The 16,270-nt window shown below is 33.4% G+C and overlaps 1 protein-coding gene and 1 non-coding gene across 12 annotated transcripts in view; both read left to right on the top strand.

Moving 5' to 3' along the window:
• The window catches only part of MYCBP2 (MYC binding protein 2), a 272,923-nt gene that overhangs the window by 189,521 nt on the left and 67,132 nt on the right, over positions 1-16,270 (top strand). For 7 of the 11 annotated variants that reach the window (XM_067713398.1, XM_067713403.1, XM_067713399.1 and 4 more), the window contains 6 exons: positions 1,094-1,191; positions 2,175-2,291; positions 3,023-3,163; positions 11,907-11,981; positions 14,613-14,837; positions 15,692-15,824. In XM_067713398.1, the coding sequence (XP_067569499.1) occupies positions 1,094-1,191; positions 2,175-2,291; positions 3,023-3,163; positions 11,907-11,981; positions 14,613-14,837; positions 15,692-15,824 (789 nt within the window). The remainder of the gene's footprint in view (positions 1-1,093; positions 1,192-2,174; positions 2,292-3,022; positions 3,164-11,906; positions 11,982-14,612; positions 14,838-15,691; positions 15,825-16,270) is intronic. The other 4 variants (XM_067713401.1, XM_067713405.1, XM_067713406.1 and 1 more) reach the window with 2 other exon arrangements.
• TRNAG-GCC (transfer RNA glycine (anticodon GCC)) lies at positions 1,462-1,534 on the top strand. Its single transcript has one exon. It is a non-coding gene; the product is annotated as a tRNA-Gly (tRNA).

The raw sequence follows: 16,270 nt of genomic DNA on the forward strand, positions 1-16,270 counted from the left end.
GATATGTTAGATTCATCTATACCATCCTAGAGACATTTAGTGGCAGCCTTTGCTGCACTCTTATTTCAGCATATCTTTAAAGCCTTTAGTTCAGCAAACTTTCGCTGGTTCTGGGCAAAACATTGTTTTAGGTAAGGCAGTTCCTGGCAAGTGTTGACAACTTACTGATGATTGTAAGATAAAACAGCCAAGCAAAATTACATGAAGTAGAATATAAGTAGTGATGTGCAAGGGGCACACATTACAGCAGTTCAAAAGTGGAGATAGTCAAGAATGGTTTCTTCTTGGCTAATAGCGGGTAAAGGAAACTGATACAAAGTAAATAAGAAAAATCCGCTTATATTTGTTTTCTGGAAAGACACTGAAGAAAAAGATTCATAGTTACTTAGAATCATTCATTTTGTTCCCCACTTTCTTAGCTTTTTCCAAAGGTAACCAAACTGTTAGTAGACTAGGATCTTGCTTGACTGCAGTCAAGGACAGATAATAATTCATTAGAATAAGGAGGATGATAATAGCATTTAATATATATCTAAAAAATTTTATACACACCTTACATATTTTATTTTTAAAATCATTTCATTCTCACAGCATCTCAGTGAGATAGGTGCTATTCTCATCCCTATTTTATAGATTAAAAAAATGAGGCACAGAGAGTCAAACAGTTGGTGGCAGATGTGGGAACAGCCAAGTCTAACGTGAGAAGCCCAGCTCTTAAACACCATGCTGTGCTGCCTGTTACTCATGAGATGATTGGTATAGATGATAAGTAGTGTTCTGATTGGGTGTTATGAGATAACGTTTGATCACACAAGGGTTTCTTTTTCATTATTTTGAATTTTTCAGTATTATTTTACATATTCCATAGCCCCTCCTCTTTTCCTTGAACCCCTGAGACACCCCTTTGGAATCTTAAGGTCATTTTTCAGATATTTCTCTCTTAGCTATTAAATATTAATCACCTTAAGAGGACAGAATTCAGATATTTGTTTTAATTGTTTAAACTAGCCTGTGAATGTATATTAAGTTAGGTTTAAGGGTCCTCCCTCCCTTGTGTTCTCAAGTGTTAAAGTTCCCTTTCCTTTTCTTACAGATGCTGGCCTCGAAGTAAAAGTGAAAGACCCACCGAAAGGGATGATACCGCCAGGAACTCAGCTGGTCAAACCAAAGACTGAGCCTCAACCAAATAAGGTTAGGGTAGAATGAAATCAGAGCATGAACTGGTCTGAGATTTATTAATTTTCTTCATTGATGCTTCAAGGTAGCCATCAAACACCTCATAGTTTACTTTATTTCAGTATTCGAATTCTAAGTATTCCTAAATGAACTGGAACAATAGTTCATGGTAATTCTAATCATTTCTCAATTGTAGAACCTGTACTTTTTGGTTTCTTTGTATAATGCTATAGTAATTTATAGGTCTTGTGTACTTTCTGTTATTGAAAGTTTACAATTGGGACTTCCCTGGTGGTCCAGTGGTTAAGACTCTGCGCTGCCAATGCAGGGGGCCCAGTTTCGATCCCTGGTCAGGGAACTAGATCCTGCATGCTGCAACGAAAGATCCCGCGTGCCGCAACGAAAGATCCCGCGTGCCACAACTAAGACTTGGTGGAGCCAAATGAATAAATAAAAGCTACCCTTTAAAAAAAAAAGTTTACAATTCACAAAACGTCTACCGAAATTGAGTGTATAAAGTTGACAAGGTTAACGTATCCTGTGCTGTTAAAAGAAAAAATTCATTTCCTAACATCTAAAGAGTAAGCACTATAGGAATTTTAGTAAACTACTTATTAAAAATGAAACGTGGATAATAGAATTTATATACCTTCCTGAAAGGAAAAAAATGGCTCTTTTCTCCTTTTTATCATGTCTTCAAAGTTTAGAAAAGAAATTATAAACGTATTATTAATAATTTTCTTTTTTTTCAATAATTTACATTTTTACACATTTTGAAAAAACAACATTTTTTTTAAATGTTGTTTTATAAATGTTTTCTGTTGTTGTTTTTATCAATTAACCACTGTTATTTGCACAGGGAAACCAGCTACAAATAATTTTGGAAACTTTCTGAGAATTACACTTTCAATTCTGTTTAATTTTCTCTCTTACCACTTACTTATAAGGTCTCTGTTCTGTGATTTCCCGTCTCACCTGTCTGTCTTTGCCTTTCTCAGGTTCGAAGATTTGTGGCCAAGGACAGTGCAGGGCTCCGTATCCGTAGCCACCCTTCCCTTCAGAGTGAGCAGATAGGCATAGTGAAGGTCAATGGAACCATCACTTTCATTGATGAGGTAATTTGTAAGGAAACACTTGGTAATAAATTTTGGACAGAAAGTTTTTGCATTGTTTGCACAGTGTAAGTTTACTAAATTGTTTGTTAGAATGTGTTTTAAGCAGTTTGGGTAGTGTTTGGGAAATCATTTCACAGAATTTCAAAATTCTGTTCATTGAGTTTCAAACATTGCATTCATTTTTCTTTATCAATAAAAAAGTAACTAAAATTATATTTTTAGCATAAAAGGAATTCAGTTAACATGGTAGTCAGAGCCTGTACAAGGATTCAATGAAAATGAGTACAGTTTTTCTTGAATTTTTAAAATGTGGTTTGTTTTTGAATGTGTTTATTATATTGCCTTAACTTTGGACAGTACATTTTTCTAATAATACAGTCAAGTAACTTCCAATTATGAAAATCTAAATTGAGGGAAAGAAAGTCTTAAGTTCTTTTGGGAAACATCTGATTTTATGTTTGAAATATTTATCTTAAAGTGTGATTTTTTTGTGTGCTTTTTACTCCTAAGTGACATTGTTTTTTACAATCTCACCATGTGAATTATCATGTTGCTTGGCATTCCTTGCTGTTTTTTTCCTTAAAGGTTCTCCCATTCTTACCTTCTGCAAAAACTAGATGCTTAATCTCCATGTCCAGCATTATTTGCCTGCTTTGTAGCCTATCAGACCTTGCTACCCTCATAGGAGTTACAGGAGGGCGTGGCTTGTTTGTGTTGCGTGTATTCCGTAGATCCACAATGATGATGGTGTGTGGCTGAGGCTGAATGATGAGACGATAAAGAAGTATGTTCCTAACATGAATGGTTACACTGAAGCCTGGTGCCTCTCTTTTAATCAGCATCTTGGGAAGAGTCTTCTGGTCCCTGTTGACGTAAGTAAAAGGCGGTTTTAAAAAGCTTTCTAGGTATACTCTGTCCTCATTACAGGGCTTTCTTTAATTAAGGCTTCTCAGTTCTGAGGTAAACCACAACTAAATAACTTTAAGTGCTTGAATTCTGAGAGCTTCTGTGTAATAAAGAGGGAGTTTGGCAAGGCTAAGGACCTTACTACTTACTATGGTCCATCACAAGCAGGAAGTAGTAAATTAAAACTAGGCCTGCTGAATTCCTTACACAGAGGTAGGGAACGAGAGCGGTTACATTTTTTCTTTTTTTCCTTTCTTATTCACACTACTGTTTGGAATGAATTCCAAACTAAAATTTAAGAATTCAGTGTTACTATCCATTTCAGAAATATGTATAATGTATTTTTTTTATGTTGGCATTTTGTAATTCTGTGTTGCTTAAGTTTGAATCTTTTCTTTCTTGGCATGTGATACTGCTGTGTTAAAATAAGGTGGATTTTTAGACTTGTGGTGCTGTAGTGTTCTAGTTGAAGTTAAATCTTAGTGTCTGAGAGAATTCACTGAGCCTCTTTGACAGTGTAGTAGAATACTTAGAGTGTTCAAAAGTTTTCTATATCACTAAATATGATAGGAACCCACAGCTCTTTTTATAATTTAAACAGAAATATATGATTTTTTTCTTTTTCATTTCCATCAAATGTATTCCTTATGACACTGCTAATGAATAGAACAGGTAAATTTTTATTTTGAAAAAACCTTAGTATTTTAAACAGTTGAATTTCTTAAAAATCAGTATATAAAACTAGCTCTTTATATCAAATCATTTTAATATATTGTTTTTCTCCTTAATAGTTCAGAGTAATGTTCTGCAAAGGGGTGTATACAAGATGATTCTTTGGGAAAGAAAATAACAGAACTTCTATTTAAATTTATTGATTTCATTCTTTTCTCTCTTCCTCTGTATATGTTTTATAATAGTACAGTGGGGAGAGATATATCTATCTATATACTGTTTACAAATAGATGCGTGATAAAGAAAGTTTGGAGAGTGTTGGTCTACTGCTTTTTTGATTTTTTTCATCTGTAACTCGAAAGTTGGCCTTAAATTGTTTGAACCCATCTCTCATTATGGTAACCAACTGTTCTTCAGGATTACGAAAATGATATTTTAAATGAGATAATTATAATAGCCATTTTGTTTATGTCATTAACAGCATATTTTTTAAATTTTGACCAATTCAGAGTTTTGTGTATTTTAAGGCCCTAATAAGGCATTATATTAGATTATATTATCTTTACTACCTTCCCCACTTCAAAATTTTCTTCCTAATTCCTTTGTTTGCTCATTTGAGGAGGTGGTTTTGGAAGAGGAAGATATTCACACAGATAGAGCAAGAGAATAAACAAAGGTAGAAAGGAAGAGCCAGAAGTGTGCTGTGTGTTGAAGTTCTGAATCCCATGGCTTCATTTTGGACCACTGCTGTTCTGTTATTTGATGCTTTTAAACTCTAGCCAAGAGACAGTTTTTAGTAGGCAGTCTTGAGGTCAGAGAGAGAGGACATAATAAAGGCAAGAGGGAACGCTAAATGGAGTGAGCCGTACAAATACTCATTGATGGCTTTTCACTGGTATGTGAATGAGGAGATTATCACTGACTTATTTGGAAAATCTAGATGAAGGATATTGGAGGTAAAAAGTAAAATGAAGTAGTTTTTGATATTTTCTAGCTTGTCTTTATGTTGAAGAATGGCATGAGTTCTCTTTTAATGTTAAGTAACTCAGAGTATCTGGTATCATTAAGAAGGCTGAGGTTTTTCTGGTTCCTTTATTTCAAGGATGGTAGTGACTTGAGATCCTTACAAATTAAAGGAAAGATGCCAGTAGAAAAGGGAGACATTAAAGATGTAGATAAGAAATCTGAAGGCTGAAAGAGGAGGAGAAAATAGAATTGAGGGCACATTGGAGAGTTGTTTCTGTGAAGGACGAGGGGGTATGTATGGCAGTGGGTAAGTTTTTAGGGTTGAGGGAGGAAGGGAAGAGGTTGAAGGAGACTGTGATTTCCATATAGAAGGGAGAAAAGTCATCTGTTGAGATTGAAACAATTGAGTTAAGCTAGAGAGTTTAGAAATGCCATAAAGATTTGGAGTAATGTTTGAGAGAAATAGGAGCAGGATCTGACAAAAAAAATTACTTGTTTGGGGATTATTGGGCCACTAAGGACCCAGTGGGACCACTGGATAGATCCATTCTGGATACCCTTCCTCTCCCATGGCCCTAAGTATCCAGCATTAAAGGATCCAGGAAAACAGATGATAGCATTGGCTGGAATTTTCTGAGCTGCTATGACAGGAAAATAGGGACAAAAGGGAATTTCAGATGCTGATGAAAGAGCAATTGAGATCACCAACTGTGGGATCCAGCCTAAGGTGGAAATGTGAAAGGACAAATGGATGGTCCAGGGGACTTGGAGGACTTAATAAAATAGAACAATATAGTGAGTGTGCTATACTTGAAGAGCTGGAAGGAGATAGGCAATTTTTGTGATAACATAGCATATTTGAATTTGATTTCATACTTAGAGCATTTTATTGAATGAAATGGCTTATTAATGTGGCTGTGAGAGGGCAGCTGAAGAATGTTGGAAGTAAAGGTCATTGGAACTGCCCAAGTCTAAGAACTAAAAGGCTAGGCAGTTGGATGATATCCACATTGACACGAAGACATACCAGTGATGGCAACACTGTGACCTGCAAGGTTTGAAAGAGAGTTTGTATACGATTGGAAGAAAAGTCCCATTAGATACAATATAAAGTCATGGGACAAATGGGAATAATTAGATGTTGGATCAGGAGGAAGCCTAGAGTAGTTTTGGTATAAGAAGAGAACAGGTAGATGACATAAGGGTTTATATTTTATGTGGTGACCAAAGAGGACAGAGGGGATGTGTGACAACTGGCCTAGGGCTTCAAATAGATCTGGTATAAAGTTGCTTCAATGAGGGTGTTATATGAGGACCCACAGAGTCAGAGCCTGGCATAGGCAAGAACAGGCTAGTTTTCCAAGGTTTTGATTTTAAGGACCAGGACAGGCCTCTCATACAGTCAATAAGTTTTTAATGAGTACCTTACTCTACAGGGCAGAGCATGATAGGACATAGAGGGGATAATGATTCCATCTCATCTCCTCAAGGAACTAATACAGCTAAACAAACACATCTTGCTGCTTCTTCCCTTTACATCTCTTACTTCATTTACTACTAGAAAAATGCTGACCACCTATTCTCCCTTTTTATACTTCAGTTCGTTTGTGAGTAGATCAACTATAAATTATGGCTAACCATTGTGAAACACTACTCAATTAAAAAAAGAAAGCTAGGAGATGGGAAATAAAATTAGAAATTATCGAGGACTAATGCCACTAACTTAGATGCAAAAGTACCAAAAAGTTGCCTTGAGCAGCCCTTACATCAACCTCTTCAGCCTTTTCTAGTTACAACAATTTTGTATTCACATGAGTGCGTGTACCCTATTTGGAGCCTGACTCAAACAGACTGTTGGAGAGAATGGGGGTAGGGATTGGAAATTGAACGCTGACTAAATATTTGATGAACTATTTTTTTTAAAGATTACCATAAATAGTCATATTTAGAATGAGCTTTAAAATGATTTTTGTTGCACTGTCTTATTTATTTACTCATACTGTAGAACTATCATTTTCATTGTAGATAAGTACTTTAGCTAAATTTTGGCCTACCTACCAGCAGTTCTATTTAAACATCATTACTTTACTAAGAAATAATCACATCCTAACTTAGTTCAAATATGACTTTAACTGTGTTTTAGTACTTTAGTAATGCTCTAGTTTAGAGATTAAATAGCATTAGACATCCATATTATGACTATGTCTTTTTTAGAATATTTTTAAATCAAAAAATATTTTTTACATCAGTGGGAAGAACAGGGATAAATATGAAGAGTGCAGATTCTTTTTTGTGAGGTGCTCACGGTCTCTTAGAACTTGTTGCCCCTTTTAGAACACACTGTTTAATTTTACATCTTAGAGTCTTTCTTTACGTTGTTTCATTTGTCTAAAATGCTTTTGCTTCCATTTTTTTTTCTAACTTTTCTAATATTTTCCTAATTGGCCAGACTCAAAAGTTTCTGTCAACGTTTCTCATCCCTGTACATCCCAATAATGCTGTAGTTATCAGTTCATTAATTGTTCACTCAGCATATATTTATTGAGTCCTTATTATGTACCAGATACTAAGCTGGGAAATAGGTGTTGGGTGGAGAGGCAAAGGGGAGGGATACAAAATAAGTAAGAGTGCAGTTCTTGATCTTGGGGTACTCACTATGTAATGGGATAGACATACAATATTCAGATAATTAAGTCACATTGTGTTAAGTTATAGAGTGACTTTACTTAGGAGGTGACATTTGAGGAAATCTTAAAGAAAAATTGCCAGGACAAAGTAAAGTAATTTCACATTAGAGAGTCAGATGTCCAAAGTTATGGACGCATGCTATGTATGGGAACTAAAAAATGGTCGATACGGGTGAAGCAAGAATTGAGGGTGAAAAGCATATAAGTACTGGGGAAATTAGCTTTTTCTCTCCTTTCTCAGGTAGCACGTTGTCTGTAAAAGCGGGAAAGGCTTATAAATGTCTTTCTCCAACTACCCATAACGTTTAGTTTGGATTTTTTTTGGCCTTTAGCCCATTTGTATTTATATACCTCTTATTTCTGTTAAGCTCCTCCAGGGTTAGGGCTCATTTAGAATCCCTTCTTATGTTTTTTCTTCCAGAGTGTTAAATATTACATTTTGCTCGTGGTGGGCTTTCAACATTTGTTAAATACTAAATTTTAGTTCTTGGCATTTGGCAGGATCATACTGCTTAAAATAATTTCTGACCCTCTTATGCTCCATACCTTAATTCTCTCATTTAATTTTCATTGTGCCCCTTTGATGTTAAGTTTTTATCATTCTCATTTTTCCAGTGACAGAAGAGAGCTATTCTCCCAAGATCATAAGTAGTAAGTAGTGGAGCTAGCTCTGGAACTCCAGGTGATGTGATTCCAAAGCCTATTTTTTTATGTTTAGTCTACCTTAATCTAGTGGAGCCATAAGGATAAATAGTTATAAAAGGATAAAGTAAATCTAGATATAAGAATCATATTACTTTGGCTAGAACTCCACAATTAAATAAATATGAATACTAATAACTTTAATGGCTGAATGAGGATGAATATCGTGATGTATGTTGAAGGTATACCTGGGGAAGGCTGATTTTAAATTAAAATTCTTAAGATTTGGAAACTACAAATGTAAGCCAAAAGAATGTTTCAGAGACCAAGGAAAATATGTTTAAAAAGAGAGAGAAAATCAGTTATGCACATGACCTGGGAGACATTTGACTGCCTATAATAGAGCCTAAATTTTTTGGAAAGCAAGTTTGCTTCTAAAGTAGGAGATATTACTGATCTGAAACTTATAGGCCCAGTTCTTTGGATTCTTTGTCAAAAATGAGGTCTTTTAACATTGTGAATGAGGTTGAGTGGTAGAGAAAGTTTATATCAAGGAAAGTATATGATACCTCATTAGAAGTATTCAAAGATATCTTTAAAATGCCCATATCATCCAAATTCTTGCAGAAGCAACTTGAGTCTACGAACACGCCGTGCAATTATACAAACCGCTTTCTACCTACTTAGGCTGATTGGTGTTCACATATAGAAAGTAGGCTGATTTTTCTGAATTTGGGGGCTCTGAAGATTTGGGGGAGAGATGAAGGAAAAATATCATTTGGTATTCTCTCTTATAATGTTACTCAGGGTAATTGGTAAAATTAGCAAATGTTTCTTGCATTTTATGTCAGTTTCATTCTTTTGGGATACCTAATGATGCCTGATAGTCACAGCTTTAATATACCCCAAATTTCTTAGTTTTGTCTCGTTAATAAATTTGTGTGTATATGTATGCATAACCTGTTTTTCAGTCCTACTAAATACTAAGTATTTACTTAATACACCATTAGTAAATATGCTGTCCTTAGATGGTTATCAAAAGCTTCATTTCATACTTTAGCTTGATGTTTAAGTTTCCTAAACAGAATGGAATTAAGGCTTAAATTCCATTTAAGCCTTAATTTAAGCCTCTATTAAAATAACACTATAATTTTTTGTATATATGCTGTGTTTAATTTCTCTGAGATATTTTATCTTTTTCACTTTAAAATTGGCAATTTTTAACTCTGTGATCATCCAGCACAATGAAACAATTACTATCTTTTTTATCTTTTCTTTTTCTTTTTTTTCTTTTGCGTGCGCATTTGGCATGTTTGGTCATGTATTTCTCCATTAAAATTATTCGCTTATTTGGTCTCTTCTATGCCTTGAAAGATTATTGTCTTAGAGTTGCAATTTGGTGCTCATCAATTTAGTTAGGTTTTTAGCATGCTTCAGTTTCTAATTTTCTTGACAGAACTTTTTTGCCTTCACAATAGTCTTTGAGAATAAAATGATTTAGATTATTGTAGATATGTGTGTATTCGTATACGTGTGTGTATATATATACACACACTTTTACATACATATATAGTGGTGCTCATATTATTCTATAAAATTATACAATATGAAAGCTAATTTATATATTTTAATAGTGAGAAATTGAGGCTTTGGAGAGATTAATATTTTCATGCATGTTCGTATCATTAGACTAAACTTTCCTAAATTTTTGAAAGAAAACTATGCAAGTACATTTTAATTTTAAACTCCAGTTTTCTATCTGGTGCTTTTTTGATACTTGATAAATGCAATTTTATTAGGATAACACATTTTAAAAATAATCTTATAGTAAACCAGTGTAGAAAGAATTTTCTACAAATGCAGAACAAAAGCAAAAAAGAGTCAAATTTGAATCCACTTATAATTAACATGTACAAAATTGATTTTATTGGCAATTTGTTACCATGGTTAGCAGTTACATCACTTTAAGGTATCATTGTATATGTTAACTCATGTCCTCAGACTGAGGAAACACTTGAGTTTGCACATTGAAATAAAAGAGAGGGAATTCCTTGGCAGTCCAGTGGTTAGGACTCCGCGCTTTCACTGTCGAGGGTGCAGGTTCAATCCCTGGTCGGGGAACTAAGATCCCACAAGCTGCATAGCACAGCAAAAATTTTTAAAAAATAAAAATAAAAGAGAGATACAAGCTTTAAAGTTGTCAGTCACCACATTGCTTCTTTATTCCTAACTCATCTGCATTGCTTTTTACAACGCTTTTCACATTGCTTTTGATGCTAGAAAAATTTATGCTAAAAAATAGAATATGCTAAAAAATATTAATATTGTTTTATGTCAAAAGGTTTGCACCACTATTCTCTGCAAAGGAGAAAAACCATTGAGCAAATACTCCACAAATTCTTACATACATGGACGAACCAGTAAGGACATCTTTTTCCCCCCAAAATAACATTTCAAAATACTTTGCAACATGTTTCCACTTCACCTAAAGAGGAAGTGCCCTGTCTGCTGTCTATTTTTAAATATGAAGGGGGCTTTGGTTTTTTGTTTTTTTCTTTTGTTTTGCATTTATCTGTAGGCACACTAATAGAAGCTCATTTTTTTTCTGGCTTTTATATGTTTTATATTTCTGTATTAGCATATATGTATGTATATGGGTCTGTATCTACATCTGTCCCTACATGTACATACATGAGGAAAATACAGAACTGGAGAATACTAAATAAATTCTCATTATCTAAAATGGCTTACAGTTGGTTGGGAATTGTGTTGTTTCTTTTGTGCTGAAGTCTTGGATAATGACAACTTTCATTAACATTTTGAATGTCCTCTTTTTTGTATTTATATAAGCAGTAAAATTGTGTAATTGCTGGTTTCTGGAAGGATTTTAATTTCCGATCAAATAAATATGTTCAATAGGATGATATGTCTATGTAAATGTATATCATTTTAATTTTTATGAAAACATTTTGTGAAAATGTTGATTTTTCTGGGACCATGTTGCTGTGAATTGGTTGTTCTGTAACAAAATATTTTTAGACTCTAAAGTAGAGATCCTAAATGCTCTGTGCATTTCCTAAACTTTGAGATGCAGAAAACTAGGTCTGCCTTTTGATAAAAGTTCAGATTGTATGCTTTTTCTCTATGCTTTTCTTAACAAATTTGCTAACAGCTTTCAGTAACATTTCCAAGTGACTGTTTTCTCATTTATAGAAGAGAGCAAAATTGAAAAATGACTTCGATTTTTTTTCTTTTTGACTTTTTTTGTACTTTAAACAGGGATAACGAATTCACATATACTACATGCCATTATTATTCATAATAATATTTGCTCTATCTATACAATCTGTGTTAGTCACATTTTCTTTATAAAACAGCAGACTGTCTTCTGTCATAAAAGAAATCTGGCTTGTACTGGAATAGACACGTCATCATTTAAAGGAGTTTGAAGGTGTCCTTCTTGCACTGACTGTCTTAAGGTTTAAATCAATGTCTGGCTCTTAATTGTAGTAAATGGCATGACACACTATATCCATGGAGAGCTTTTGACAAAAACTTATGTATCGGAATTTCTTTGCTGTGTGGTTTACTCAGGTGGCTTCAGTTTCCCTTTAGTGAAATAATATTCCAGTGCTGGTGCTAGAGTATAGAACATTGTTGTTACTGTGAACGCATCTTCTGCAGATGATATCCTGTTCCCTTTCTTTGTTGATATTTTTCTTTCTTAAACTTTGTTGCTCAGAATATCTTTAATGCTAGCCAAGGAGTCAGGGATTTGGACGTATTTTCATGGACTTCCAAAGCTTTTTTCCCCCAGGTGAGTTAACTGTAAGGAACAGTCATACATTATTCAGGTATTTCAGCTTGTATAACAAATTTTACATTGTATCTTTGAAGCCTTTACTTAAGATTAATTTAAAAAAATTTCTTTTTACCAAAATCGATCTATACAGAGTTCTGCAATTGAGTTTCCCCATAAACCTTTCCCCTCTAATTCTGCCAAAGACTGTATTACTAGTGTAAGTTCAACTTTTACTTGACTTCAAATTTGGTATATCTAACTTTATGACTAGCTTCTCCAACAATTATATACAGGTCTAGCTTTTTCAGAACTTACTTATTTAGGTGGGAGAGTTCCAACCCTATGGCTCTTCTGTTTTTTTCCTAGCCTTGCACAGTGGCCTTTTGAATGTTGGGGTGGGATTGCAGGGAGCAAAAATTAACATTGCAGTTCATCAATTTCATGTGCTGGTGCCCAGGTCTTAAATTTCTGTATAGAATAAAACATGCATTTTAGGATTTCTTGAGAATAACAGACACAGTTCTGTGATTTTAGGTCTATCAGTTCTTTTTATACTGTTTAGTATTAAGAAAAAGGATAGACTTTGCTGTACATTTATTAATTTATATAGTTTCTTTAACTAATCAATAAAATATTAAATATTTTAGGACAGTTCTCCTATATTGCCTTTCAGTGAATAACTTGCAATTATTATAATTATTATTAGTGTTTGCCAAGACTTTTCTCTCACTGTTACCCTGAGTGGTCAAATTGGAAATATTTTTATAACTTAATTAAATGCTCGAGATGTATCATTAAAGACCAGTGAAATTGTTTTTTCACTAAACCTGTGAATATTTGTTTAGTTTTTACATCATGCCATGTAATTTTTAAAAGATCATTTGTACATATGACTAATTTGACTCTTCCATCTATGAAATAGCATCATGTATTTGCTAAAATTGATCATTCACAATGACATTTTTAAATACTGAAAATCTCATGAGTAAAACAGCACAATTTAAAGTTTAGACCTTACTCTCCATTTTTATTTTGAGTGCTTTCTTTGTATTCATATAGTTGTACACATATATAAATTTTTACAAATATGCATGCATGGGTATATAAAATGCATATTTTATTTTAGATTGTAAATCTAAATTTTTCAAGTACTTAAAATTCTCCTTTCCATTAAATTGCCAATATATAAATAAGGAATGTTGGACAAATATGGTACAGTAATTATAGTAAATGTAAATAAATACTGTCCGTAGCACGTATTTGTGTAAGTAAAAATTGATGATTATTCATCACCACAATGAAATTTACAAGATATTATGTGAAGGTTAATAATGGATTTAAAATTTTTTCTGACAAACCATATATTAAAGTCACAGGTATGGAGAATTCTTGAATCCACATTTTTTTAACCTTATGAATTTATTTTTAATTTTCCACTATGTAATGGACATTTCTTTTGGAATGAGACTACTCATAGGGATAGAGCTGTTCAGTAATATTTTATCTTGCATAATATGTTAGTGGGTTTTTTCATTTTTATCCTATTTATATCATAACTAAATATTAATTTAATTTTAACCTAATGTTTGAATAAGTGTCCCATTATGATCTTTTACTGTATTTGAATAAAGCAATTTGTAGAGTCTATATTGCTGTATTTAAAAATGCAGTTGAAGTCTGTTTTAAAGAAGTAATAATGACAGTGGAAGAATTTCCAGTGTAGAACTTTCCTTTACATTTAATTGGGAAAAAGAGCAAATATGGGAAGGTTATTATTTCTCTTTATTGCATTCACGTAGGAAGTAATTTCGTCACAGCATTCAGATTCAACAGGAAATTTAGGGTATGTTCCTTTCTTTCATTTTAGAAGTGACTCTTTTATATCCAAATGTATTATATTTATATAAAACCACATCTTTAATGTTAATCTCTCCGCTCTACTAAAATATAATCATCTTTTTCTGTTAAAAGCATTAGTATATCACTGTTTAACAATGGTCTAGCAAATCTAACAAGGCATTTTTATTTGTACTGTATTAAGAAAGTGTGAGTTGTTAAAATTCTATAAGCATTCTTATTTCATTCATAACTAGTAAATATTAACATGTAGCTATATTTCATGCACATTTTTTCATCATTGTTATCTCTGTTTATAGATGAGTCTCCAGAATCCTCATACCTATTTTCTCTATTAATAGTTATAAACAAAAGTACAAGGAAATGAAGATTTAGACTTTTTAACCCATACCGACAGGCAGTAATGCAGTAATAATGATTCAAAATTATTCAGTTGTGGTTCATATAGTAAACTATTTTTGTTTATCCTACTGTTAAATATTTCACTAAAAGATAAAAGTAAAATCAAGTACTACTGTGTTTCTCAAATTATGGTGGACAGAAGCTAGAGGTTCAGTTCCTCTCTTGCTATCTTTTCTTCTCTTCAACTCTATTTTAAATATTGTTCAGAAGTGAATAACTGAAAGATTCTTTAATAGTAGTATTAACCAACCCTTGAGCTATCTTTGGATATGTGTTCTTTTTCTTAATTGATGCATTATGGACTTGCTGTAAAAGCAATTAAGAAGGATGTTGAAAGTGATAATAGATTGTATTTTGTTTACTTTTTTTTCCTATTCAAATTTTCAGGAACCTAAAACTAGTACTGATGACTTTTTCAAAGACATAAACTCCTGCTGCCCACAGGAAGCAACAATGCAAGAGCAGGATATGCCGTTCTTGCGAGGAGGGCCAGGCATGTACAAGGTAGTGAAGACGGGACCTTCCGGTCACAACATCAGAAGCTGCCCTAACCTTAGAGGTATCCCAATTGGAATGTTAGTTCTGGGAAACAAAGTCAAAGCAGTGGGAGAGGTATGGATTCTTGTAGCTTCATGACTTCTAAGATATTCGTTTTTAATATAATACAACCAAAGCATCTCTTTGTTCCAAAGGTTGCCATTTCCATCCCAGGTCTTTAAATGTTAATGTTCTTTATCTTTACCTGTATTGAAAATACTAATGCAATTTTTCTGTGCTTCTTTTTTAATAATTTTATTCTCATAATTATCCTTGTGAAAACAATATTTATATAACAAAGTGATTTGTATTGTATATATAAATGTTCGGTATTTGCAAATATCTTTTCACTATTGCAAATGTGTACTGTACTGTCATGGATGAACAGCACTTTGAAATATTTGCTATGAATCAGTTTGGAGATGTGTTATATTCAAAGGGTTTCATTTCTTCGTTCCCATATATGGGTGTCACTGAAGTCCTGAGCAAATAACATTACTCTTTAGTCAACTGTGGCATTTGCCTCAGCTGATGAGCTTAAAGATGTAGTGTGTCATGCTATTTCTCAGTGTCAGGGTTATTTTCAAGTTGCATTTTAGGCACTACCAACCTAAATAATAGAGAGTATGCTGTGTTAGGACATTTCAGGTGCCAAACAAAGAGCTGTGTGTTTTGGGGTAGCATTTAAAATTATTAAGGGATTATCCAGTGCCTTAAAAAAATATTTTTACTGAAGTCATCAGTGAGCATTATTTTACAAGACTGTTTATTGATTTCTGTCTTACCTCAGGCTGTGGTCTTAATTTCAGAAACTAATTTGATGATAGAGATTTATTGGAATAATTACTCACTTAAACTTTTTGCTGGTTTTCAGCCTGAATGCCCTGAAAGAATCAAGCCAATCAATCATGCTTTTTGTTATGTACTAGGTAACCAATTCTGAAGGTACATGGGTGCAGCTGGATAAGAACAGCATGGTAGAGTTCTGTGAGAGTGATGAAGGAGAGGCATGGTCCTTAGCTAGAGACAGAGGCGGAAACCAGTACCTCCGACATGAAGATGGCAAGTTGGCTTAAATTTGTGATTTATTCCGATTTACCTTTGCAGTACAGAAGTTTAAACTGTACTGTATTTCTTTTGTTGTAAAGAGCTTTTTTGTGTGTTTACTTTTTAAGTAAAATCAAAACTAAAGGTTTAAAAATCTTGCAATTGTTAAAATTCCTATGTAAAATACATAGGTACTAAATGAATACACATAAAAGAAGAGAATTAGAAGGAAATGTGAAATATATGAATTGGTCTTTGTAAAACATGCTTTTCATTTCATTAATACGAATTTAAATGATAATTCTTCTGTGCCAGTTCGGGACTAAACCTTTTACTCTTTCTACCACTAAATGGAAGTTCAGTTTTCAAACCACTGATTGTAGTACTTCTCCCAGGCAATTTCATTCTGTTTGAATTCTGTCTCAGGAAAGGAGCATTGAATATATGCTTAGCTTCTTCTG

Source organism: Pseudorca crassidens, chromosome 18 (assembly GCF_039906515.1).
Source record: "Pseudorca crassidens isolate mPseCra1 chromosome 18, mPseCra1.hap1, whole genome shotgun sequence".
NCBI classification, from domain to species: domain Eukaryota; kingdom Metazoa; phylum Chordata; class Mammalia; order Artiodactyla; family Delphinidae; genus Pseudorca; species Pseudorca crassidens.